Genomic DNA, 27735 nt, shown 5'->3' on the forward strand with positions numbered 1-27735 from the left:
CTGAAATGGTAGCAATAAGGACCGTAGCATTACAAAACCGAATGGCCCTCGATTACCTGTTAGCTGAGAAAGGGGGAACGTGTGCCCTGATAGGATCTGAATGTTGCACTTACATTCCTGATAATTCAGAAAACATAACCAATCTCGCTGATCACATAAGGAGGGAGGTGAAGAAGTTATCCACACCAGCAAAAGAACCTAGCAGGTCTGATTGGCTTTTAGGTGGGTCTTGGAGATCTTATCTAATGCATGGGGCAATTGTTCTCATCGTAATAATAATTACCTGTTGTTTGATTGTTGGTTGCCTTAACCTCTGCTGTAAAGTAATGATGGCAAGGTTAGCAAACCCTCTTGTGGTCAAGGGCTCCCGGGTTATTATCCAACAAACTAAAGAATCTACATTTACTAAAGAACTACTCAACAATAAAATGATTCTGGAAATGGAGTGTGAACGGATGAATGCAATACTCTTAGAATGATCCTAAATGTTATCATAGAATGATAAAAGGAGGGAATGTGGATATGTGAACGGGATATATGGAATTAAAGACAGTAAAATGAACTAGATATATGAAAATGTATAAGCCATGGAAAAATAACTAAGAGAATGTCAGATTGCAAATAATACAACATCAGCACAATTAACAGGCTTTCTCAAGGTTTTAAGCTACTAATCCTGCCAATATAAATTGTAACATGAAATAGATATATGGAAATACAACATCAGCAGAATTGCAAGGTTTCAGTTAGTAAGTCACACCAGTAAAGTTGTAACATTTAGAGGCAATGCCTGAGCTTTCATAGAAACAGCCCATATAGATATTGACTAATGAGTGGACAAAGAAAAGGAAGAATCAAAAGGGATAAGCTAAATTAGAATGTCAATCAAATTGTATCTTGTTATCTATTTTCAAAAATGTATAACTGTTGTCGCTTTACGATGTAACTTCGCTTATCCGTTGGAAGTGTGTACGCTCTATCGAGAGAGTATACCTTCTGTCTGATAAGTCTCGCCGGCCGGTGAATAAAGACTGCTTTGTTGAAAGCACAATCGGTATTCGACTCAGTAATTTCACTGAACCAGATTGAAAGAAAATAATCTACATTTACATTCTCAGTTTTAAATGGGCAGCCCCTTATTCTAAGATTATGTCCCCTAGTTCTAGTCTCCCCCATCAGTGGAAACATTCTTTCTGCATCCACCTTGTCAAGCCCCCTAATAATCTTATACGTTTCGATAAGATCACCCCTCATTCTTCTGAATTCCAATGAGTAGAGGCCCAACCTACTCAACCTTTCCTCATAAGTCAACCCCTTCATCTACAGAATCAACCTAGTGAACCTTTTCTGAGCTGCCTCCAAAGCAAGTATATTCTTTCGTAAATATGGAAACCAAAATTGCATGCTGTATTCCAGGTGTGGCATCACCAATATCCTGTATAACTGTAGCAAGTCTTGCCTGCTTTTATACTCCATTCCCTTTGCAATAAAGGCCAAGATTCCATTGGCCTTCCTGATCACTTGCTGTACCTGCATACTATCCTTTTGTGATTCATGCACAAGTACCTCCAGGTCCCGCTGTACTGCAGCACTTTTCAATCTTTCTCCATTTAAATAACTTGCTTTTGATTTTTTTCTGCCAAAGTGCATGACCTCACACTTTCCAATGTTATACTGCATTTGCAAAATTTTTGGCCACTCACTTAGCCTGTCTATGTCCTTTTGCAGATTTTTTGTGTCCTCCTCACACATTGCTTTTCCTCCCATCTTTGTGTCGTCAGCAAACATTACACTCGGTCCTTTCTTCCAAGTCGCTAATATAGATTGTAAATAGTTGGGGTCCCAGCACTGATCCCTGTGGCACCCCACTAGTTACTGATTGCCAACCCAAGAATGAACCATTTATCCTGACTCTCTGTTTTCTGTTAGTTAGCCAATCCTCTATCCATGCTAATATATTACCCCCAACCCCATGAACTTTAATCTTGTGCAGTAACCTTTCATGTGCCACTTTGTCAAATGCCTTCTGGAAGTCCAAATACACCACATCCACTGGTTCCCCTTTATCCACCCTCTTCATTACATCCTCAAAGAATTCCAGCATATTAGTCAAACATGACTTCCCCTTCATAAATCCATGCTGACTCTGCCTGACTGAATTTTGCTTTTCCAAATGTCCTGCTACTGCTTCTTTAATAATGGACTCCAACATTTTCCCAACCACAGATGTTAGGCTAACTGGTCTATAGTTTCCTGCTTTTTGTCTGCCTCCTTTTTTAAATAGGGGTGTTACATTTGCAGTTTTCAAATCTGCTGGGACCTCCCCAGAATCCAGGGAATTTTGGTAGATTACAACCAATGATCCACAATCCCTGCCGGTACTTCTCTTAAGACCCGAGGATGCAAACCATCAGGTCCAGGAGACCAAAGATTTTTCGTTAAAAAAAAACTTGTCTGAATGTGAAAGTGCTCCTCCCACCCCCACATTAAAACCACCGCTGGCCATGAGTAACCCCCACACGCACCCCCCCCCACCCTTGACATACCTGTGGGCTGCTAACACAGCCTGAAGTTCGAGGGAATGGGGACTGGCTGATTCCAGGCCTATCGAGCAGCGATGGGGATTATTGTTCTGACGAAGGGCCATCCCTCTGCACAGATGCTGCCTGACCTGCTGAGTATTTCCAGCTGCTTCTGTTTGTATTTCAGATTTCCAACACCCACAGTGTTTTGCTCTCATACGCCGAGATGCTGCTCAGTATTTCAGTGAAATGAAACAGTAGAACCTTTATTAGTGTATTTATTACACCTTGTGCTCTATACAGAATGATGTACATTTAGTTAAAATATTTGATAATTCGGGTTGGATAACAGAAATGAGAAAGAGAAAAATCAAACTTGTTATATACCACCGTTCACATCCTCGACGTCCCTAACTGCTTCCCAGCCAATGATTTACTGTAGAAGGGGCAGCCTAGGCCTCACAGCAACATCCACAAGCAGCAGAGAGACCAGCATAATAACTCTTTATGGAGATGTTGCTTGTGGATGGGATATTTTCCAGGGCACCAGGAGACCAATCCTGCTCCTCTTTGAATCGTCCCATCATCCTGAGAAGGGAGACGTGGCCTTGGTTTAATGTCTCATTCAAAAGACAGCATTTCTGCACTAGAGTGTCAGTCTAAATCTTGTGTTCTAGTCTCTGGACTGGGTCCTGTCTCTGAATCAGAAGGTTGCACGTACAAGAGTAAAGTCACGGTAAAGCTCCCTCTACACTGTCCCATCAAACACTCCCAGGGCAGATACAGCACGGGGTTAGATACAGAGTAAAGCTCCCTCTACACTGTTCCACCAAACACTCCCAGGGCATGTACAGCACGGGTCAGATACAGAGTAAAGCTCCCTCTACACTGCCCCATCAAACACTCCCAGAGCAGGTACAGCACGGGGTTAGATACAGAGTAAAGCTCTCTCTACACTGTCCCATCAAACATTCCCAGGGCAGATACAGCACGGGGTTAGATACAGAGTAAAGCTCTCTCTACACTGTCCCATCAAACACTTCCAGGGCAGGTACAGCATGGGGTTAGATACAGAGTAAAGCTCTCTCTACACTGTCCCATCAAACACTCCCAGAGCAGGTACAGCATGGGGTTAGATACAGAGTAAAGCTGCCTCTACCCTAAAAATATATGTCTGCAGCAGTGGAACAAATTTCCTTTTCCAAAGCATCTGTGTTGAGTAAGATTGCCTAGCCCTGCAGTAAGCTTTAGCCCCCATACCCACTGGAAATTTGTCTAACTGAGCAGTCTGAATCAATTTATGTCGGACTATTAGACGTCAATGTTAGCTGCTCTTGACCCTAGGTCCAGTGTGTAATGTACTGCACCTCCCTGTCCCCTTCCATTAATGTCACAGCTAGTCTGTGAGAGTGCCTCGGGTCCTTGCTCCCTGCAGGTGAGAGCACTTCCCAGTATCTTTTGCAAACCCCCAGTTACAGAAATAAAATACTTAAAAGACTAAATTATTTATTTTGTAGATATATCAGAAGTGATGGAATCACAAAGATTGAGGCCACAAGCAGATCCCCCAACCCCACCACAGTGAGATTCAGTAATATGGAGTAACCCTCATCCAGGCCTTTGTACTTCTTGACTCAACTACTGCAATGCTCTGACTGACATCCTCCACAAGCTTGAGCTCATCCCGAAATCTGCTGGCCATATCCTAACTTGCACCAAGTCCCGTTCACCCGACTCGCTGACCTGCACTGATTCCTGGTCTGGCAACGCCATAATTAAAAACATTCTCATCCTTGTTTTCCAATTGGTCTCACCCCTCCCAATCTCTGTAACCACTGCAGCCCTACAATCCCCCCAGAGATCTGCACTCCTCTAATTCTGGCCTCTTGAGCATCCACCCACTCCTTTCGCTCCACCATTGGTGTCTTCAGCTGCCTAGGCCCAAGGTCGGCAATTCCTTGCATACAACTCTCCGCCTCTCTCTCTCCCCCTTTAAGGTGCTCCTTAAAACCGACCTCTTTGACTAAGCTTTTAGTCACCTGCACTAATATCTCCTGATTTGGCTTGGTATTGAATTTTGTTTGAAAATGCCCGTGAAGCCCCTTGGGATGTTTTGCTACATTAAAGATGCTCTTTAAATTCAACTTGTTGTTGAGGGAAATATCTCTAAAACATAGGAATATGAGGAGGCCATTGAGCCCCTCAAGCCTATTCCGCCATTCAATGAGATCTTGGCCGATCTGTGACCGAACTCCATATACCCATCTGTGGCCCATATCCCTTAATATCTTTGGTTACAAAAAGTTATAAATCTCCAATTTAAAATTAACAATTGATCTAGCATTAATTGCCATTTGTAGAAGAGAGTTCCAAATTTCTACCACCCTTTGTGTGTCGAAGTGTTTCCTAATTACATTTCGATAGAAACCTGAAGTGCCTGATCCCTGTACAGCACGTTCAGTTCTTCACAATCCCGCAGCTTGAGGACGTGATGCTCCGTCTCTATAATGTCCATCAGCGGGGGAGGTCACAGCCCCCGTCTGCTCCACTCTCTTGTACAACAGCATGTATGCAGTGTCATCCCTGCAGGGCGAGAGTGGGGACCATCATTACTGCAGGCCAGTGCTCAACAACTCAGCACAGACCACACCGACTGCAAACCCTGGCCCTGTGCATATTGTATTGGCGCACGGAGGTAGGTGAGGGAGTGGTGATGGTGAGGGGCGTGGTGACGGTGAAGGGCGTGGTGATGGTGAAGGGCGTGGTGACAGTGAGGGGTGTGGTGATGGTGAGGGGTGTGGTGACGGTGAAGGGTGTGGTGACGGTGAAGGGCGTGGTGACAGTGAGGGGTGTGGTGATGGTGAGGGGTGTGGTGATGGTGAGGGGTGTGGTGACGGTGAGGGGCGTGGTGACGGTGAAGGGCGTGGTGATGGTGAAGGGCGTGGTGACAGTGAGGGGTGTGGTGATGGTGAGGGGTGTGGTGACGGTGAAGGGCGTGGTGATGGTGAAGGGCGTGGTGACGGTGAGGGGCGTGGTGACAGTGAGGGGTGTGGTGATGGTGAGGGGTGTGGTGACAGTGATGGGTGTGGTGATGGTGAGGGGTGTGGTGACGGTGAGGGGCGTGGTGACAGTGAGGGGTGTGGTGATGGTGAGGGGTGTGGTGACGGTGAGGGGCGTGGTGACAGTGAGGGGTGTGGTGATGGTGAGGGGTGTGGTGACAGTGAGGGGTGTGGTGATGGTGAGGGGTGTGGTGACAGTGAGGGGTGTGGTGACAGTGAGGGGTGTGGTGATGGTGAAGGGCGTGGTGACAGTGAGGGGCGTGGTGACAGTGAGGGGTGTGGTGATGGTGAGGGGTGTGGTGATGGTGAGGGGTGTGGTGACAGTGAGGGGTGTGGTGATGGTGAGGGGTGTGGTGACAGTGAGGGGTGTGGTGATGGTGAAGGGCGTGGTGACGGTGAGGGGTGTGGTGATGGTGAGGGGTGTGGTGACAGTGAGGGGTGTGGTGATGGTGAAGGGCGTGGTGACGGTGAGGGGTGTGGTGATGGTGAAGGGTGTGGTGACAGTGAGGGGTGTGGTGACGGTGAAGGGCGTGGTGACGGTGAGGGGTGTGGTGATGGTGAAGGGTGTGGTGACAGTGAGGGGGTTGGGGGGTGTGGTGACACTGAGGGGGTTGGGGGGTGTGGTGACACTGAGGGGGTTGGGGGGTGTGGTGACGGTGAGGGGGTTGGGGGGAGTGGTGACACTGAGGGGGTTGGGGGGTGTGGTGACACTGAGGGGGTTGGGGGGTGTGGTGACACTGAGGGGGTTGAGGGGTGTGGTGACACTGAGGGGGTTGGGGGGTGTGGTGACACTGAGGGGGTTGGGGGGTGTGGTGACACTGAGGGGGTTGGGGGGTGTGGTGACGGTGAGGGGGTTGGGGGGTGTGGTGACACTGAGGGGGTTGGGGGGTGTGGTGACACTGAGGGGGTTGGGGGGAGTGGTGACACTGAGGGGGTTGGGGGGTGTGGTGACACTGAGGGGGTTGGGGGGTGTGGTGACACTGAGGGGGTTGAGGGGCGTGGTGACACTGAGGGGGCTGGGGGGCATGGTGACACTGAGGGGGTTGAGGGGCGTGGTGACACTGAGGGGGCTGGGGGGCATGGTGACACTGAGGGGGTTGGGGGGTGTGGTGACACTGAGGGGGCTGGGGGTGTGGTGACACTGAGGGGGTTGGGGGGTGTGGTGACACTGAGGGGGCTGGGGTTGTGGTGACACTGAGGGGGTTGGGGGGTGTGGTGACACTGAGGGGGCTGGGGGTTGTGGTGACACTGAGGGGCTTGGGGGGTGTGGTGACACTGAGGGGGCTGGGGGAGTGGTGACACTGAGGGGGCTGGGGGAGTGGTGACACTGAGGGGGTTGGGGGGTGTGGTGACGGTGAGGGGGTTGAGGGGTGTGGTAACACTGAGGGGGTTGAGGGGCGTGGTGACACTGAGGGGGTTGGGGGGTGTGGTGACACTGAGGGGGTTGGGGGCTGTGGTGACACTGAGGGGGTTGGGGGGTGTGGTGACACTGAGGGGGCTGGGGGGCATGGTGACACTGAGGGGGTTGAGGGGCGTGGTGACACTGAGGGGGTTGGGGGGTGTGGTGACACTGAGGGGCTTGGGGGGTGTGGTGACACTGAGGGGGCTGGGGGGCATGGTGACACTGAGGGGGTTGAGGGGCGTGGTGACACTGAGGGGGTTGGGGGGTGTGGTGACACTGAGGGGCTTGGGGGGTGTGGTGACACTGAGGGGGCTGGGGGGCGTGGTGACACTGAGGGGGCTGGGGGGCGTGGTGACCCTGAGGGGATGGCTCTGCTTCCCGGTCCAGGGACCTCTCCCCACAGAACAGCTCTGTCGCATGCCTGGAAGGATCAGAGGTAGAGCATGGAGGGCACGGCAGACCACCGGCAATGCCAGCCCCATGGTGTGTGGTATGTGCAGGTATCCTAGCAGCACGTGGCACACCTCAGCCTCTGCCTCCATCGTCCCCGGGGCGTGGCGGCCAGTCCTGCAGTCCTTGCCAGGTTGGTGCTCCTGTCTGTAAATGTGTGTGGGAGGGGTCAGTCAGATGGGTGCAGTCTGCCATTCGTGCCGCTCAAACCGCCCCACGCACTGCAAGCCATCCTTCTAAGAAAGAGAGAAAGGCACATTCCCACGGGGGAACCCAGTGAGCCGATAGTTGATATGAGCTAAGAAGTGTCAGTGCCAGGTGCTGGTCACAAAGCCTCCTGACCAACCAACCAGAATAAGGAATGACCTCAGGGTCCAGGATGGCTGGATATCCGCCTGGAGTCTCGGACAATGTACTTTATAAAGGCAGGTGGGTGACTGAGAACCACCACAGTGTAAACCTCAGGGAACATCATCAGGGGCTGACAGTAAATGGCAAACTGTTGCACGGTTCAGGTCTCCAACACCCAGACATTCGAGCTCTGTCAAGGACTTGGAGAATAGAATGGGAAAGGATCCTGACTAAGATGGGACATGTACCCAACACCCCATGAAATCCAGCCTGGGTACTGGGCTGCACGTTCAGCAGCAATGACCATGAGTTTGCTTACTCTGGGGTGGTTAGAAGAGTTGAGAGTTTCAATGCACAGACCTGATGCTTTCATATGCAATAAAATACTCACCATGAATACACACGGCCCTCAAAGGTCTTTCTAATGTCCTCCCACTGCACCTGTCAATGAAACAACCCCATCACCATTACTGTGGCACGTTTATCACAGACCATGCACCTAACTAGGGGCGAGGTATATTACAGACCATGCATCTGTCTAGGGTGGGATATATATCACAGGCCATGCACCTAACTAGGGGTGATGTATATCACAGGCCATGGGCCTATAGGGTGGGATGTATATCACAGGCCATGGGCCTATAGGGTGGGATGTATATCACAGGCCACGTACCTATCTAGGAGTCAACTGACAGTGTTACTCCAAGAGCCACTGGTTACTGTGTTTATGGTGGTGGCTAGGGATGTCTATATCATGCTTTTACCTGTGTTGGATCTTTTAAACATACAATTTTTCCATATTGCTGGATTCAGTGTGTAAGGAGTTTATATTACATGGTGCCCTTGTTAACTGCACGCTGACAGCGGATTCTCCGCTCGATTATCAAGGCTCAGACTTTTGTAACTTGAAGAGACAATTCGTTATCAGGATTAACAATCTCAAACACCTCATGCCAATGTCAAGGTCCTTCCCAACAGCCGACAGCCCAGGGTATCACTGGACTGCAGTCACACAGCACGGGTGGGGGGGGGGAGCATCAGGAACCCCAGCAAAAGGAAGGCTCTGATCTCAGGGTTTTGCAGTCTATAGAATAAGGCTGTCTGTATTTTACAGGCTGACCCAGCATTGAAGGGTTATGGGAGACTGGCGATTCTCTGTCACACAGCCCGTGTTACCATTCTGACCAAGTTAAAACTTTATTGTTTTCATAATCTAGGTATATAGGTACAGGAGTCGGCCACTGAGTCCCTCGAGTCTGTTCCCCTATTCAATGAGATCATGCCTGATCTGTTGCCTAATCCCATATACCCTTTGGCCCATATCCCTTAATACCTTTGGTTAACAAAAAGCTTTCAAACTCAGATTTAAAATTAACAGTTGACCTAGCGACTGTTATTTGAGGAAGAGACTTCCAAACTTCTACCACCCTTTGGGGTCAAATTTGGCCCACCCCTTTTTTCGGCGCACTTACCAGACATGCACCACTTTTCTCCATTGATAAGTATGGCGAAAAAAATTGCTCCCCACTTTGGCCGCTGTCCAGCCTCTCCTCGGTCTTCGCGCAGCGTGGCCAGTCAAGTCGGGGGCGGAGCCAGCGTCCTGCGCTGAAAACAGTGCCGGGACGTCTGCATATGCGCAGTGGAGTGTCCGCGCATGCGCAATAGCTTCTCGCCCCCAGCCTCTCTGTGTGCATGCTGCAGCCGCTATGTGTGGGACCCGATGCCCACCCCTAGCCCTGGCCAAGTGGCCTCCCGGTGCGATCGACCTCAGGTTTGAAATTTTATACACTAACTATTTTTGAACTTTCTTAATGGCTTGTCATTTTCCTGAACTTTTGGGTATTTTGAATAAATTATATAAATATGTTTTGACTCTTATGAATAGTGGTGACCATTTGTCACGCCTATTCACCTGGTGCTATTGTGAAAGAAGAACATATGTGATGGAGGAACACTGAGAGAATATCTTATTTATTGAAGTAGACTTTATTTAGATAATATGGGCTCAATTTTGGCCCAGTATAATCATTGCAAACAAATAGTTGTTTAAATTAGTTGTGAGATTAGGATAATTTAAATCAACTATCTTTTACTTTATTTATTTTTGTAGTTTAAGCTTCCATGAATGCTTCTGTTGTATAGTAAATTAACTTTGCGAAGTTTGTCATATGATGTTCTGTACAGCTGTTTGATCCTATTCACATTCTTTAGTCAAGTCATTAAGTTCTGCTGGCCTCCGATGTACCTACCTACGCTAATTTCTTAACTCTCCGCAAGGGTTTTCTGAAGTGGCCACATACGCTGGCCTAAGTAGATTTGGCGTAACTATTAGCTGGCCAAAGTAGTTTAGAAGCATAGAAACATAGAAAATAGGTGCAGGAGTAGGCCATTCGGCCCTTCTAGCCTGCACCGCCATTCAATGAGTTCATGGCTGAACATGCAACTTCAATACCCCCTTCCTGCTTTCTCGCCATACCCCTTGATCCCCCGAGTAGTAAGGACTTCATCTAACTCCCTTTTGAATATATTTAGTGAATTGGCTTAAATGGCCAAAACTGGCGTAGGTGGCTGGTAACGCCCCCTTTTGAGAAAAACTAAACTAAACTAAAAAAATTGTAACTAACTCACTTACACTGGCGCAAATTGAATGTGCAAAATGGGAATTTTTAAGATACTCCAGAAAAATCAAGTTGCTCCAAAAATAACGGAGCAACTCCTGGCCAATTTTGAGCCTTGTGTGTAGAAGTGTTTCCTAACTTCAGTCCTGAAAGGCCTGGCTCTAATGTTTAGACTACGCCCCCAGTCCTAGAATCTCTAACCAGCAGAAATACTTTCTCTCTACTCTATTAGATCCCCTTAATATCCTGAGAATGTTCACCAAATCACTCCTTAATCTTCTAAATTCCAAAGAATACAACCAAATTTGTGTAATCTCTCCTCGTAACTTAACCCTTGAAGTCCGGGTATCATTCTGGTAAACCTACGCTGCACTCCCTTCAAGACCAATATATCCTCCCTAAGGTGAGGTGCCCAGAACGGCTCACAGTGTTCCAGGTGGGGTCTAACCAGGGCTCTGTACAGCTGTAGCCTAACTTCTACCCCCTGGTGTTCTAGTCCTCCAGATATAAAGGCCAACATTCCATTAGCCTTTTTGATTATTTTCTGTACTTGTTCATGACATTTTAATGATGTGTACCCAGACCCCTGGATCTGCCTGGACCTCCACTGTTTCTAGCTTTTCACTATTTAGGAAGTCCCCTGTTCCATCCTTTTTAGGTCCAAGGTGGATTACTTCACACTTGTTTACATTGAAATCCATGTCACAGTTTTTCCCATTTACTTAATGTATCAATATCCCTGTGTAATTTTATGCTCCCACCTACACGGCTTATAATGCTGCCTATCTTTGTGCCATCGGCAAATTTGGAAATGTGGCTCTCTATCCCACCATCTAAGTCGTTAATAAATATTGTGAATAGCTGAGGCCCCAACACAGATCCCTGGGAAACACCACCAGTCACATCCTGATAATTAGCCCGACTCTCTGTCTCCTGCTGCTCAGCCAATTTCTGAACCAGGTCAATCATTTGCCCTCAATTCCATGAGCTTTAACATTAGTTAACAGTCTCTTATGAGGGACTTTATCGAATGCCTTCTGGAAATCCAAATAAATACCATCCCGAGACATCCCCTGTCCACTACTTTAGTCAGTTCTTCAAAAAATTCAATCAGATTCATAGAATCATAGAAATTTACAGCATGGAAGGAGGCCATTTCGGCCCATTGTGTCTGTGCCGGCCGACCAAGAGGTATTCAATCTAATCCCACTGTCCAGCTCTTGGTCCGTAGACCTGTAGGTTACGGCACTTCAGGTGCATATCCAAGTATCTTTTTAATGTGGTGAGGGTTTCTGCCTCTACCACCCTTTTAGGCAGTGAGTTCCAAGAAATTTCCCCTCAAATCCCCTCTAAACCTCCCCCCATTTACTTTAAATCTATGCCCCCTGGTTGTTAACCCCTCTGCCAAGGGAAACAGGTCCTTCCTATCCACTCTATCCAGGACCCTCATAATTTTATACACCTCAATCAGGTCTCCCCTCAGCCTCCTCTGTTACAAAGAAAACAGACCCAGCATCCCCAATCTTTCCTCACAGCCAAAATTCTCCAATCCAGGCAACATTCTTGTAAATCTCCTCTGAACCTTTTCCAGTGCAATCACATCTTTCCTGTAATGTGGTGACCAGAACGGCACGCAGTACTCCAGCTGCAGCCTAACCAGTGTTTTATACAGTTCAAGCATAACCTCCTTGCTCTTGTATTCCATGCCTTAACTAATAAAGACAAGTATTCCATATGCCTTCTTAACCACCTTATCTACCTGGCCTGCTACCTTCAGGGATCTGTGGACCTGCACTCCAAAGTCCCTTTGTTCCTCTACACTTTACAGTGTCATACCATTTAATGTGTATTCCCTTGCCTTGCCTTGCCAGGTGCATTACCTCACACTTACCCAGATTGAATTCCATTTGCCACTGTTCTGCCCACCTGACCAGTACATTGATATCTTCCTGCAATCCACAGCTTTCTTCTTCATTATCAACCACACAGCATATTTAAGTGTCAACTGCAAACTTCTTAATTATACCCCCAACATTCAAGTCCAAGTCATTGATATATACCACAAGGTTCATCAGGTATGGCCTCCCTTTTACAAATCCATGCTGGCTTTGTCTGATCAGCTGGAAGTGTTAAAGATGTTCAGTCACCCTAACCCTAATAATATACTAGAGTAATTTCCTGACAACAGATATTAGGCTCACGGGTCTATAATTCCCTGGTTTCCCTCTCTCGCCATTCTTAAATAGCGGAGTGACATGCGCAATTTTCCAATCTGAAGGATCGGTTCCTGGATCTAGAGAACTTTGGAAGATTATAGCTTTGAGGAGTAGAGTGGAATACATGCTCTTATTGTGGGAACTGTACAGACTCATTCATGCATTTTATATGCCACCTAATTTGCTACATCACTTACTCAGCCCATCTTCTGTAAGCAGAGAATACCAGTGCTGCCTGTGTTGTACAAGAGCAGATGTACAAGGCAACAACTGTTAGAATAATCTCATGATGCAAGGATTGTAACAGTCAGAAAACGATACACCAGGTCCGCATACAGTGACACTGGACCCGAGAGAATAACTAATGTAAATATACAGAGTAAAGCTTCCTCTACACTGTCCCATCAAACACTCCCAGGGCAGGTACAGCACGGGTTAGATACAGAGTAAAGCTCCCTCTACACTGTCCCATCAAACACTCCCAGGGCAGGTACAGCACGGGTTAGATACAGAGTAAAGCTCCCTCTACACTGTCCCATCAAACACTCCCAGGGCAGGTACAGCACGGGGTTAGATACATGTACCAGTGTGCTCCATGTTACCAGCCCCAAGGTTGTAAGTGTAGTGCTGGGATTGATGTGCCTCTGGCCATGGGTTGACACTGCCTGTCATCTCTTACAGCCAACAGAGAGAGTGTTTTCACAATCTCTGCCCTTCCCCCAGCACCTCCCACTCCCCCCACGTCCCCCAGGCACGGTCCCAGGTCTCTGTGCCCTTGTAGTTTGATTCCATTGGCTGTGGTGGGTGGTTTTGCTTCATGCCCATCAGCCCTGAGCAGATGTAGTGACTCTGGCTGGGACCAGGAGTGCCTTCGTTCAGAGGGAGTGGACTCAGCCCCCAGCCAGGGTCCTCGACCAGGGATAAAACTCTTCACCTCGCCACAAAGGTTAATGTCACCGCTCTGCTTGTGTTAATCAGGATTGAGCAACCCTTCCCCCTCCCCATTCCCCCCCTCCCCAACACAACTAGGGCACAGAAATTAAAACATATTCCTGCACTAATCTTCAGTCAACAATCCACAACAATGGAAATACACATCTTTTAAAAAAGGTTTAAGGAACTGATTAATAACATGGTCTTTTACTAAAGATGAAAGGTCACAGAGTTGGGTCCTCTCCCTGAACTTGCTCAAGACCTGGTTCAGAGTGACTTACCTGTGACACGTAGGAATCGTTCACGTGGTACCACATGGAATCTTTGAAAGACTTCACATACACGGTGTAGTGGCCAAAGATTGAGTTCCCGGCATGGGTCAGCACTGCGTAAAGATGATAGTGCCAGCCATCCTGTGATAACAAGGCATAAGAACATAAGAAATAGGAGCAGGAGTAGGCCATGCGGCCCCTCGAGTCTGCTCCGCCATTCAATGAGATCATGGCTGAAGCTCTATCTCAACTCCACTTTCCCGCTCGATTCCCATATTCCATTGATTCCCTTAGTGCCCAAAAATATATCTATCTCAGCCTTAAATATATTCATTGTCTGAGCATCCACAATCTTCTGAGTGAAGAAATGTCACCTCATCTCAGTCCTAAATGGCTGATCCCTTATTCTGAGACTGTGACCCCTGGGGCAAACAACCTCTCAGCATCTACCCTGTCAAGCCTCTAAGAATTTTGTACATTTCAATGAGTTCACCTCCCATTCTTTTAAACTCGAGAGTATAGACCAAATCTACTCAATCTCTCCTCAACGAACAACCCTCTCGTCCCAGGAATCAATCTAGTGAACGTTTGTTGCACTCCCTCTAAGACAACTATATCCTTCCTTAGATAAGGAGACCAAAACTGCTGTACCTGCATGTTAACTTTCTGTGATATGGGTACAGGACCCCTAAATCCCTCATTTACTGGTCTCTCACCTTTTAAAAAATATTCTGTTTTTCCATTCTTCCTACAAAGTGGATAATTTCACATTTCCCCACATTATACTCCATTAATTAACTGTTATATAACTTTGCAGGCTCTTTGCATCCTCCTAATAGCTTACCTTCCCACCTAGCTTTGTATCGCCAGCAAACTTAGATATATTACACTCGGTCCCCTCATCTAAATCATTGATATAAATTGTGAATAGCTGAGGCCGCACCCCACTAGTTACAGCTTGCCAAACCGAAAATGACCCGTTTATTCCTACTCTCTGTTTTCTGTCTGTTACCCAATCATCAATCCATGCTAATATATTACCCTCAATCCCTTGAGGTCTAATTTTGTGTTATAACCTCTTATGTGGTACTTAATCGAATGCTCTCTGAAAATCCAAATATGCTACATCCTTACAACCTCAAAAAAGTATTATTGTCAAACACAATTTCCTTTTCATAAATCCGTGTTGACTCTGCACAATCATATTCCAATTTTCTAAGTGCCCTGTTACCATGCCCCTAATAACGACTTCTAGCTTTTTCCTTACTTCTGATGTTATACTAACTGGTCTAGACTTCGCTGTTTTCTCTGTCCCTCTTTTCTTGAACAGCAGGGTTATATTTGCAAACTTCCAATCCACAGGGACCGTTCTAGAATCTCGGGAATTCTGGAAGATCAAAACCAAAGCATCCACTATCTCTGCAGCCACCTCTTTTAAAACCCTCGGATGTAGGCCGTCGGTCCAGAGGATTTGTCGGCTTTTAGTCCCATTAATTTCTCCAGTACTATTTCTTTACTAATACTAATTTCTTTATGTTATAATGTGGATAAATGTGAGGTTATATACTTTGGGGGCAAAAACAGGAATGCAGAATATTATCTGAATGGCAGCAGATTAGGAAAAGGGGAGATGCAACAAGACCTGGGTGTCATAGTACATCAGTCATTGAAAGTTGGCATGCAGGTACAGCAGGCGGTGAAGAAGGCAAATGGGATTTGAGTATAGGAGCAGGGAGGTCTTACTACAGTTGTACAGAGCCTTGATGAGGCCTCACCTGGAATATTGTGTTCAGTTTTGATCTCCTAATCTGAGGAAGGACGTTCTTGCTATTGAGGGAGTGCAGCGAAGATTCACCAGATGATTCCCAGGATGGCTGGACTGACATATGAGGAGAGACTGGATCAACTGGGCCTTTATACACTGAAGTTTAGAAGAATGAGCGGGGATCTCATAGAAACGTATAAAATTCTGACGGGACTGGACAGGTTAGATGCAGGAAGAATGTTCCCGATGTTGGGGAAGTCCAGAACCAGGGGACACAGTCTAAGGATAAGGGCTAAACCATTTAGGACTGAGATGAGGAGAAACTTCTTCACTCAGAGAGTTGTTAACCTGTGGAATTCCCTGCCGCAGAGAGTTGTTGATGCCAGTTCATTGGATATATTCAAGAGGGAGTTAGAGATGGCCCTTACGGCTAAAGGGATCAAGGGGTGTGGAGAGAAAGCAGGAAAGGGGTACTGAGGTGAATGATCAGCCATGATCTTATTGAATGGCGGTGCAGGCTCGAAGGGCCAAATGGCCTAATCCTGCACCTATTTTCTATGTTTCTATGTTCCTCATTCTCGCTACACCCTTGGTTTCCCCACTATTCCCTGAATGTTTTTTGTGTCTTCTTCCATGAAGACAGATACAAAGTATTTGTTTAATATCTCTGCCATTTCCTTATTCCCCATTATAATTTCTCCTGTCTCTGCCTTTAAGGGACCAACGTTTACTTGCACTAATCTCTTCGTTCTTACATATCTTTTGTCTCTTGCTAGTTTACTCTCATATTCTATTTCCTCTCTCGTCATCCTTTGCTGAATTGTAAAATCCTCCCAATCCTCAGGTTTACTACTCTTCCTTGCAACATTATATGCTTCTTCCTTAAATCTGTTAGTGGGAGCTTGCTGTGCGCAAATTGGCTGCCGCGTTTCCCATATTACAACAGTGACTATACTCCAAAAGTACTTAACTGGCTGTAAAGTACTTTGAGATGTCCAATGGTCATGAAAGGCGCGATATAAATCTTTATGAATTAACTAAATCACTTTCAAACTTAATATAAAATTCAATCATATTATGATCACTGCTTCCCAGAGGCCCCTTTACTACAGAGTTATTAATTAACCTCGCTGCACAATACTGGATCTAAAACAACCAGTTCCCCAGTTGGTTCCTCGACGTACTGACCTAGAATACCATCCACAATGCATTCCATCAACTCATCCTCCGCACTATTACTGCAACTTTGGTTTGCCCAGTCTGTATGAAAATTAAAGTTCCCCATGATTACTGTATTACCCTTCTTACTTGCACCCCTAATTTCCAGGCTTATACTGTGTGACACACCACAACTACTGTAACCGGATCTATCAGCTACTCCCTCTAGTGTTTTCTGCCCCTTGTTATTTCTTAGCACCACACAAAGTGATTCTTGTTTTACCGAGCTAAGATCCTTTCTTCCTGCTATCTTTATCCCATCCTTTAGTATCAGGGCTACCTCCCCCCCCCCCACCTCTACTCCCACGCCCCCCACCATACCCCAACAACCCACACCCCACCCCCCCTGCACACCCCCCCACTCCCATCCCCTCGCACACCCTAACAACCCACCCCCCATACCCCAACAACCCACCACCCCCCACACCCGCCATACCACCCACACCCCACCCCACCACACCCCCCAACAACCCACCACCCCCCATACCCCCCATATCCCAACAACCTAACCCACTCCCATACCCACTCCCCCCCACCCCAACAACCCACCACCCCACCCCACCCCCCCCACTCCCACAAACCCCCCCACCTCCCCCATCCCTCTCACCTCCCCCGCTCCCACATCCCTCTCAACCCCCCACTCCCACACCACCCCCCACCCCACCCCCTCACCACACAACCCCAGCCCCTCCACCCCACTGCACCCCCACACACGACACCTCCACCCCAGTCTCCCCCCCCACCACACTGCGCCCCGACACTACGCTCCACACCCCACCCACCCCACTGCGCCCCCACGACCCTCCAGTCTCTCCCCACCCCGCTACTGATCCCCTCCCACCCCCATACGACCCCACCCCCTGGGTGCTGGAGAGAGTTGCTGGTACAGGACGCTCACCTGGCCATTTCCACATTTCTGGGCCTTTTCTGAGATAGGAAGCTGGTCGAGATTCAGGGTTTCTGGAAAAGACACGGAGCTGTAGATTTTCCTGATGAAATCCCAAGATGAGGAAGGCGCACGGAATCGATTCAGGTGCAGATTCAGAATCTTGGGGACGGAGACAAGCTTAAAACCCTGAGGAAGAGGAGACACGGGTTGGATTACGATGGGGTCGTGGTCCAGCAGCACTGACCCTCTCCCCAAAAGTGAGAGATTTGGTGCTGCCAGTATAGCCCAGGTCTGGGGTCGGGAGTCGGGGGTCGGGGGTCGGGGTGAGTGGCTGCAGTCTCTACTCTCTGCTGTACTGCTAGACTCCACTCAGTAAAATCCAGTGGATGTGGTGTATTTGGACCTTCAAAAGGCCTTTGACAAGGTCCCACACAAGAGATTGGTGTGCAAAATACTGACGTGGATAGAGAACTGGTTGGCAGACAGGAAGCAGAGAGTCGGGATAAACGGGTCCTTTTCAGAATGGCAGGCAGTGACTAGTGGAGTGCCGCAGGGCTCAGTGCTGGGACCCCAGCTCTTTACAATATACATTAATGATTTGGATGAAGGAATTGAGTGTAATATCTCCAAGTTTGCAGATGACACTAAACTGGGTGGCGGTGTGAGCTGTGAGGAGGATGCTAAGAGGCTGCAGGGTGACTTGGACAGGTTAGGTGAGTGGGCAAATGCATGGCAGATGCAGTATAATGTGAATAAATGTGAGGTTATCCACTTTGGTGACAAAAACACAAAGGCAGAATATTATCTGAATGGTGACAGATTAGGAAAAGGGCAGGTGCAACGAGACCTGGGTGTCATGGTTCATCAGTCATTAAAAGTTGGCATGCAGGTACAGCAGGCAGTGAAGAAGGCAAATGGCATGTTGGCCTTCATAGCTAGGGGATATGAGCATAGGAGCAGGGAGGTTTTACTGCAGCTGTACAGAGCCTTGGTGAGGCCTCACCTGGAATATTATGTTCAGTTTTGGTCTCCTAATCTGAGGAGGGACGTTCTTGCTATTGAGGGAGTGCAGCGAAGGATCACCAGACTGATTCCAGGGATGGCTGGACTGACATATGAGGAGAGACTGGATCAACTGGGCCTTTATTCACTGGAGTTTAGAAGGATGAGAGGGGATCTCATAGAAACATATAAGATTCTGACGGGACGGGACAGGTTAGATGCGGGAAGAATGTTCCCGATGTTGGGGAAGTTCAGAACCAGAGGACACAATCTTAGGATGCGGGGTAGGCTATTTAGGACTGAGATGAGGAGAAACTTTTTCACTCAGAGAGTTGTTAACCTGTGGAATTCCCTGCCGCAGAAAGTTGTTGATGCCAGTTCATTGGATATATTCAAGAGGGAATTAGATATGGCCCTTACGGCTAAAGAGATCAAGGGCTATGGAGAGAAAGCAGGAAAGGGGTACTGAGGTGAATGATCAGCCATGATCTTATTGAATGGCGGAGCAGGCTCGAAGGGCCGAATGGCCTACTCCTGCACCTATTTTCTATGTTTCTATGTTTCTATGTAAGAAGCCTTGGCGAGTTGCTGCAGTGCATCTTGTAGATGGTACACACTGCAGTCACAGTGCGCTGGTCGTGGAGGGAGTGAATGTTTAAGGTGGTGGATGGGGTGTCAATCAAGCAGCTGCTTTCTCCTGGATGGTGTCGAGCTTCAAGTGTTGTTGGAGCTGCACTCATCCAGGCAAGTGGAGAGTGTTCCATCACACTCCTGACTTGTGCCTTGTAGATGGTGGAAAGGCTTTGGGGAGTCAGGAGGTGAGACACTCGCCGCAGAATACCCAGCCTCCGACCTGCTCTTGTTGCCACAGTATTTATGTGGCTGGTCCAGTTAAGTTTCTGGTCAATGGTGACCCCCAGGATGTTGATGGTGGGGGATTTGGCGATGGTAATGCTGTTGAATGTCATGGGCAGTGGTTAGACTCTCGCTTGTTGGAGATAGTCATTGCCTGGCACTTGTGTGGATCGAATGTTACTTGCCACTTATCAGCCCAAGCCTGAATGTTGTCCAGGTCTTGCTGCATATGGATATGGACTGCTCCATTATCTGAGGAGTTGTCAATGACACTAAACACTGAGCAATCATCAGCGAACATCTCCACTGCTGACCTTATGATGGAGGGAAGGTCATTGATGAAGCAGCTGAAGATGGTTGGGCCTAGGACACTGCCCTGAGGAACTCCTGCAGCGATGTCCTGGGGCTGTGATGATTGACCTCCAACAACAACAACCACCTTCCTTTGTGCTGGGTATGACTCCAGCCGGTGGAGAGTTCCCCCTGATTCTCATTGACTTCAGTTTTACTAGGGCTCCTTGATGCCACACTCGGTCAAATGCTGCCTTGATGTCGAGGGCAGTCACTCTCACCTCACCTCTGGAATTCAGCTCTTTTATCCATGTTTGGACCAAGGCTGTAATGAGGTCTGGAGCCAAATGGTCCTGGCGGAACCCAAACTTAGCATCGGTGAGCAGGTTATTGGTGAGTAAGTGCCGCTTGATAGCACTGTCGATGACACCTTCCATCAGTTTGCTGATGATTGAGAGTAGACCAATGGGGTAGTAATTGGCTGGATTGGATTTGTCCTGCTTTTTGTGGACAGGACATACCTGGGCAGTTTTTCACATTGTCGGGTAGAAGCCAGTGTTATACCTGTACTGGAACAGCTTGGCTAGAGGCGTGGCTAGTTCTGGAGCACAAGTCTTCAGCACAACAGCCGGGATGTTGTCGGGACCCATAGTCTTTGCTGTATCCAGTGCGCTCAGCCGTTTCTTGATATCACGTGGAGTGAATCAATGATGGGGACCTCAGGAGGAGGTCGAGATGGATTCACCATCATTGAGGATTGGGATATTCATGAAGCCTCCTCCTCCAGTTAGTTGTTTAATTGTCCAACACCATTCACGACTGGATGTGGCAGGGCTGCAGAGTTTTAATCTGATCCATTGATTGTGGGATCACTTAGCCTGTTTAGCTTGCATGTAGTCCTGTGTTGCAGCTTCCCCAGTTGACACCTCATTTTCAGGTACACCTGGTGCTGCTCCTGGCATGCTCTTCTACACTCCTCATTGAACCCGGGTTGGTCCCCTGGCTGGATGGTAATGGTAGAGTGTGGGATATGCCGGGCCATGAGGTTACAGATTGTGGTGGAATACAATTCTGCTGCTGCTGATGGCCCACAGCGCCTCATGGATGCCCAGTTTTGAGCTGCTAGATTTGTTCTGAATCTATCCCATTTAGCACGGTGGTAGTGTCATACAACACGCTGGAGGGTGTCCTCAGTGTGAAGACAGGTCTTTGTCTCCACAATGACTGTGCGGTGGTCACTGCTACCAATGTTGTCATGGCATCTGCGACAGGTAGATTGACGAGGACGAGATCAATTAGGTTTTGCCCTCATCTTGGTTCTCTCATCACCTGCCGCAGGCCCAGTCTGGTAGCTATGTCCTTCAGGACTCGGCCAGCTCGCTCAGTAATGGTGACACCGAGCCACTCTTGATGATGGACATTGAAGTCCCCCACTCAGAGTACATTCTGTGCCCTTGCTACCCTCAGTGTTTCTTCCAAGTGGTGTTCAACATGGAGGATACTGATTCATCAGCTGAGGGAGGGCGGTAGGTGGTAATCAGCAGGAGGTTTCCTTGCCCATGCTTGACATGATGCCATGAGACTTCTTGGGGTCCGGAGTCAATGTTGGGGACTCCCAGGGCCCCTCCCTCCTGACTGTATACCACTGTGCCCCCACCCCTGGTGGGTCTGTCCTGCCAGTGGGACAGGACATACCCAGGGATGGTGATGGAGGAGTCTGGGACATTGGCTGAAAGGTATGATTCTGTGAGTATGACTATGTCAGGCTGTTGCTTGACTAGTCTGTGGGACAGCTCTCCCAATTTTGGCACACCCCCAGATGTTAGTGAGGAGGACTTTGCCGGGTCGGCTGGGCTGGGTGTGCCGTTGTCGTGTCCGTAACCGATGCCGAGGTCGATGCCGGGTGGTCCGTCCGGTTTTATTCTTATTATTTTTCGTAGCGATTTATTACAACTGAGTGTCTCGCTGGGCATTTCAGAGTCAACCACATTGCTGTGGGTCTGGGGTCACATATCGGCCAGACCAGGTAAGGGCGGCAGATTTCCTTCCCTGAAGAACATCAGTGAATCAGATGGTTTTTTTTACAATAATCCGATAGTTTCATGCTCACCATTACTGACACTAGCTTTTCATTCCAGATTTTAAAAAATTTAATTAACTAAATTTAAATTCCACAGGAGTGATTTGAACTCCCGTCACTAGATATTAGTCCAGGCCTCTACATTACCAGTCCCCTAATGTAACCACTGTCATACCGTTCCCCCGCAGAGCATGCAGGGTACGGGCTGAAATCCCACAGTGTGCTGGTTTACAGGCTGAATTCCAGCAGTGTGCTGGTATACCGGCTGAATTCCCGCAGTGTGCTGGTATACAGGCTGAATTCCCGCAGTGTACTGGTATACAGGCTGAATTCCCAACTGCTGTCCGAGTCCTGCAATCGTGTCCCTGCCAAATACTCTAAGAATGCCGAGGCACGTGTAGCCTCGTGGCAGGGCAGAGAGTGAAGTCACGATACGATGAATGAGCCAGAACACCTGGCTGGGCTAGACACTGTTCGCCTTTGGGGCTGATGGAATGAGAGTTTCCTCTGGCTGATGGCTGTGCAGATTCTGCAGCACAATACCACCCTACGTTGGCATTAATATACTTCGTGTGATCACAGTATAGAGGCACATTAATAGGACCATGTAGAGGGAACTTTACTCTCTATCTAACCTGTGCTGTACCTGCCCTGGGAGTGTTTGAGGGACAGTGTAGAGGGAGCTTGACTCTGTATCCAACCCGTGCTGTATCTGCCCTGGGAGTGTTTGAGGGACAGTGTAGAGGGAGCTTTACTCTATATCTAACCCTGTAGTGTACCTGCTCTGGGAGTGTTTGATGGGACAGTGTAGAGGGAGCTTTACTCTGTATCTCACCCCCTGTACCTGCCCTGGAGTGTTTGATGGGACAGTGTAGAGGGAGCTTTACTCTGTATCTAACCCTGTGGTGTACCTGCCCTGGGAGTGTTTGATGGGACAGTGTAGGGGGAGCTTTACTCTGTATCTAACCCTCTCTACCGTCCCTGGGAGTGTTTGATGGGACAGTGTAGAGGGAACTTTACTCTGTATCTAACCCGATTCAAGTGGGCGGTGGGGGGGGCGGGGGATGGGGGGAAATTCAGTCCATGGAGGGCATAACTGACATATTGTGTAATGTTTTGTTAAGGCTTTGCCTTCCAAAATGCTCGTTGCAATGAATGGTAATATCAATAGTTGGTGTAAGGGAAGGCAGGTATAGCTGGGGCTCCCTATGGAATACTATTCCAATACCTACAGTCCTGGCCTCCGAGCCCACTCTTGACGTGCCACCCTGTTGCACAACCTGAATTGGTTGTTGAGCACTGGGCAGTGCTTGGTCTCAGGGAATGCACAAACAGTCCGAGCTGAGCTCAGTGGGCATGAGTCAGCCCTGCCGTTTTGGTTGGAATCCTGAACACACTTGTGTTTGCCAATCACGACGTCGGACGTGCTGGAATCATGACCCGACGATCTCCCATAGTTTGAGTGCAATTTCTGATATGGTCTCAGTATCCTGCAGGCTTTATCTAGCTGGGTCTCGGGTTTCAGCATCTTCCCAAGTGCTACCAAACTGGGTTCCCTCCCAGAGAGAAGGTCAGTATGTCAAACTGGGAGACATTCTGAGTTGTGTGGGAGATTTGAAGAACAAGCTCTACCCTGTGTGTCACTAGGGCTTTGCGCAACCCTCAGAGTTGCTGCCAGGAGACTCTCTCCGCTCAATTCTTTACAGGGTCTCCCGCTGGCAAACTGTGGTCGCACTGGATGGCCAGTGAGACGGGCGAGGATCGCTGCACTGCTGCAGGCTCAGGACACAGGAAGAAACGATTTTCTGCGCAGCCTGGATCAAAGTTTTGCCGATTGTCAATTTGTCATCGTGAAACGAACTTTTGGGAAGGTGGCGGAGGCAGCAGGATTCCATCATTTCCTGGGCATGTGATACCAGCAGCTAGGTCAGGATTGCACAGAGTTGGTGTGGTGAGAGGGAGGGCTCCCCATTCACACAGGGTCGACGGGCACATGCACCATCCCCAAACCAGCATAGGGGAAAGGGTGTGGGGCCTGTGGCTTGGGACATGGTGACTGAGGAACAGGAGGCCCCTTCGTACAAGGGCTTCGTTGGGCCACTGAGACCCAGCAGCCACCTTTAGGCTTGCTGACACCTTTCAGCAGCGAATCTGAAGGGTGAGGGGAATTGGTCTTAGATGAAAGTGTGGTTGCGAGAGAGTTCAGCCGATAGACTTTGCGACAGAAGTAGCCTGCGTGGGGGAAGGTTGGAGATGGCGAAGAATATAGTTAGAGTACGGCAGGAAGATCAGGGTGCCTCATTAACGCATGGGAACACTCAATGCTTCAGGGAGTGTCTGCTGTGCTCCAGGGGCTGCCCGGGGCTGTATGCAGTAAGCTTTGAGCAGCAGGCTTATTGTGACTAACAATGGAAGCAGAGTTAGCGACACAGGAACTGTTAATGTGACAAGCGAGGATTGTTGTAGAACTGAGCACTACATGCCGATTCTGGCCGTGGCCTTGCTCGCACCCTGCCCAGCGCCCCACCCGCCCCAACCCCGATCCCTAAACCCCGCCCCAACCCCGATCCCAAACCCCCGCCCCAAACCCCGATCCCAAACCGCGGCCCCAAACCCCGATCCCTAACCCCCACCCCAACCCCGACCCCTAACCCCCCACCCCAAGCCCGATCCCAAACCCCCGCCCTAAACCCCGATCCCTAACCCCCACCCCAACCCCGACCCCTAACCCCCCACCCCAAGCCCGATCCCAAACCCCCGCCCCAAACCCCGATCCCAAACCCCCGCCCCAAACCCCGATCCCTAAGCCCTGCCCCAACCCCGATCCCAAACCCCCGCCTCAACCCCGATCCCAAACCCCCGCCCCAAACCCCGATCCCTAACCCCCGCCCCAACCCCTAACCCCTACCCCGATCCCAAACCCCCGCCCCAAACCCCGATCCCTAACCCCCGCCCCGATCCCAAACCCCCGCCCCAAACCCCGATCCCAAACCCCCGCCCCAAACCCCGATCCCTAACACTCACCCCAACCCCTAACCCCCACCCCGATCCCAAACCCCCGTCCCAAACCCCGATCCCTAACCCCCACCCCAACCCCGATCCCAAATCCCCGCCCCAAACCCCGATCCCTAACCCCCGCCCCAACCCCGATCCCAAACCCTCGCCTCAACCCCGATCCCAAACCCCCACCCCAACCCAAACCCCCGCCTCAACCCCGATCCCAAACCCCCACCCCAAACCCCGATCTCTAACCCCCGCCCCAACACCGACCCCCGCCTCAACCCCGACCCCTAACCCCCGCCCCAAACCCCGATCTCTAACCCCCGCCCCAACCCCAAACCCCCGCCTCAACCCCGATCCCAAACCCCCACCCCAAACCCCGATCTCTAACCCCCGCCCCAACACCGACCCCCGCCTCAACCCCGACCCCTAACCCCCGCCCCAAATCCCGATCCCTAACCCCCACCCCAACCCCGATCCCAAACCCCTAACCCAACCCCGATCCCTAACCTCCGCCCCAACCCCGATCCCTAACCCCTGCCCCAACCCCGATCCCCGCCCCAACCCCGATCCCTAACCCCCGCCCCAAACCCTGATCCCCGCCCAAACCCTGACCCCTGCCCCCAACCCCCGCCCCAAACCCCGACCCCGCCCCAAACCGTGACCCCCGCCCCAAACCCTAACCCCCAACCCCTGCCCTGACCCCCGCCCCAACCCCTACCCCAAACTCCACCCCAAACCCCGATCCCCGCCCCAAACCCCACCCCAAGCCCCGCCCCCAACCCAACACCCAACCCTTCCCCGATCCCCGCTCGCCCCCGGTCACTGTGCCCCTCCTCCCCCCATCCCGGTCACTGTGCCCTTCCTCCCCCCCCGGGTCACTGTGCCCCTCCTCCCCCCCCCCCCCGGTCACTGTGCCCCTCCTCCCCCCCCGGTTACTGTGCCCCTCCTCCCCCCCCGCCAGTTACTGTGCCCCTCCTCCCCCATCCCCCCCCCGGTCACTGTGCCCCTCCTCCCCCCCCCCAGTCACTGTGGCCCTCCTCCCCCCCCCCCCGGTCACTGTGCCCCTCCTTCCCCCCCCCCCAGTCACTGTGCCCCCCCCCCCCCTCCCGGTCACTATGCCCTTCCCCGCCGGTCAATTTGCCCCCCCCAGTCACTGTGGCCTCTCCCCCACCTGGTCACTGTGGCCCCTCCCACCCCCGGTCACTGTGGCCCCTCCCCTCCAGTCACTGTGGCCCCTCCCGCCTCCGGTCACTGCATACTCACTGACCCTCAGTCCTGCTGGGGGGATTATGTTCAACGTTTCCTGTCCAATGCTGAATGAAGACGCAGGTCATTCAGTGAGCGAGTGTGTGAGATTTAAAACTCAGCTCAACCTACCCAAACTTCCTGCCCTACCTGCATCACTGGGCACTTCCTGTCACAGTCACTGCAGTAACACTGGTTATTCTGGCTCAGGTCCTGAGGCATGAAAAACAGCTTCAACGCTTCTTCCTGCAAAAGGTCAAAGCAATGTCCATCAACATCTGGAACATCAGTCCGTTCCCCCCGATAAACATCAGTCCCCGATAAACATCAGTGCCTCCCCCAATAAACACCCGTCCATTCCCCCCCGCCTCACCCCGGATCACCAGGGAGCACGCACTTGCTGTTTTCAATAGGCCTTGTTTTCGATGAGAGGTTAACCGAGGCCCTGTCTGCTCTCTCAGATGAATGTAAAAGATCCCACGGCAATATTTTGAGGAAGAGGATTGAAGTTATCCCCGGTGTCCTGGCCAATATTTATCCCTTAATCAACATCACAAAAACAGATTGTCTGGTCATTATCACGTTGCTGTGTGTGGGAGCTTGTTGGCTGCAGCAGTGACCACACTTCAAAAGTACTTCATTGTCTGTAAAGCACTTTTGGACATTCTGAAGCGGTGTAAGGTGCTATATAAATGCAAGCCCTTTCTTTCGCCTGTTAAGCAGTTTACCCGCCTCTATAAGGGTCTCCTTTTGGATGCATCCACTGTTTCAGGCTTTACAACCCTATCTATTCAAACCTAATTACTCCTTTAACACATCTTCATACTTGGTGCTCTCCTCGACACTGCCTTCCGGTCTGCATAGCTCGTTATGTGCCTGTACACTTAGTCCACGACAGCCCAAGGGGCCTCTGGGTTAGTGATCTGATTATGGTCCTCTTTATTGCAGACTCACACTACGTGGACATGGTGAGTCCACTGCTGCTTATTGGCCCAGAATTTCCGATGTCCCGGATCTGTACCAAGTTTCTACGGACCCGGGAAGACATCGGAAAAGCCGGTTCTCAACGCACAATGCGCATGGGCTGAAAATCGGCTTTTCCAATCTGTCGAGCTAGAGCTGGACATATGATCCACAGATCGGGAGCGAGGACAGTTGTACGTGGAAGTTTGAGCTATTTATTCGGCAAATGTCCTCAAAACTCTTACACCTGAAAAAGCGGGCGCACTGCGTACTGTTACAGGCGTAAGTTTAAAAACATAGAAAAAACATGATTAAATTAAATTTTAAAAACACATTTATGTTAAAACCATGCCCACTCAGATAATGTTATTTAAAACCCTAACCCTAACTTTTTTTTTTAAATCGGGTTTTTTTTTCTTTAAAAAACGTCTAACATTTTTAATTTCGATTAGTGTATTGTGTGAGGTGTTTTTTCAATGTTTTATGTAGTGTTTGTGCGTTTTGGGGTTTTTCTCCTTCATAGTGATAGGAGCTTCGTAACTTACAAATCTCCTATTACAATGAATGAAAAAATACTTACCTGTGATTGGGTGTCCATGCC

At 49.6% G+C, this 27735-nt stretch overlaps 1 protein-coding gene across 3 annotated transcripts in view; it reads right to left on the minus strand.

The window, feature by feature from the left end:
* Positions 1-283: 283 nt before the first annotated feature.
* The window catches only part of usp18 (ubiquitin specific peptidase 18), a 115371-nt gene continuing 87919 nt past the window's right edge, over positions 284-27735 (minus strand). The window contains exons 8-14 of one of the 3 annotated variants that reach the window (XR_011596791.1): positions 26322-26417; positions 17705-17881; positions 13833-13964; positions 8176-8225; positions 4951-5105; positions 2547-2751; positions 284-316 (exon numbers count right to left, since the gene is read on the minus strand). Coding sequence is in view for 2 of the 3 variants with exons in the window: in XM_070900725.1 (XP_070756826.1) it covers positions 4988-5105; positions 8176-8225; positions 13833-13964; positions 17705-17881; positions 26322-26417 (573 nt within the window). In the remaining variant the exon portion in view is untranslated. Of the gene's footprint in view, positions 317-2546; positions 2752-2792; positions 5106-8175; positions 8226-13832; positions 13965-17704; positions 17882-26321; positions 26418-27735 lie in introns of those variants that run through there. The other 2 variants (XM_070900725.1, XM_070900724.1) reach the window with 2 other exon arrangements.

Source organism: Pristiophorus japonicus, chromosome 15, assembly GCF_044704955.1.
Source record: "Pristiophorus japonicus isolate sPriJap1 chromosome 15, sPriJap1.hap1, whole genome shotgun sequence".
NCBI classification, from domain to species: Eukaryota; Metazoa; Chordata; class Chondrichthyes; family Pristiophoridae; genus Pristiophorus; species Pristiophorus japonicus.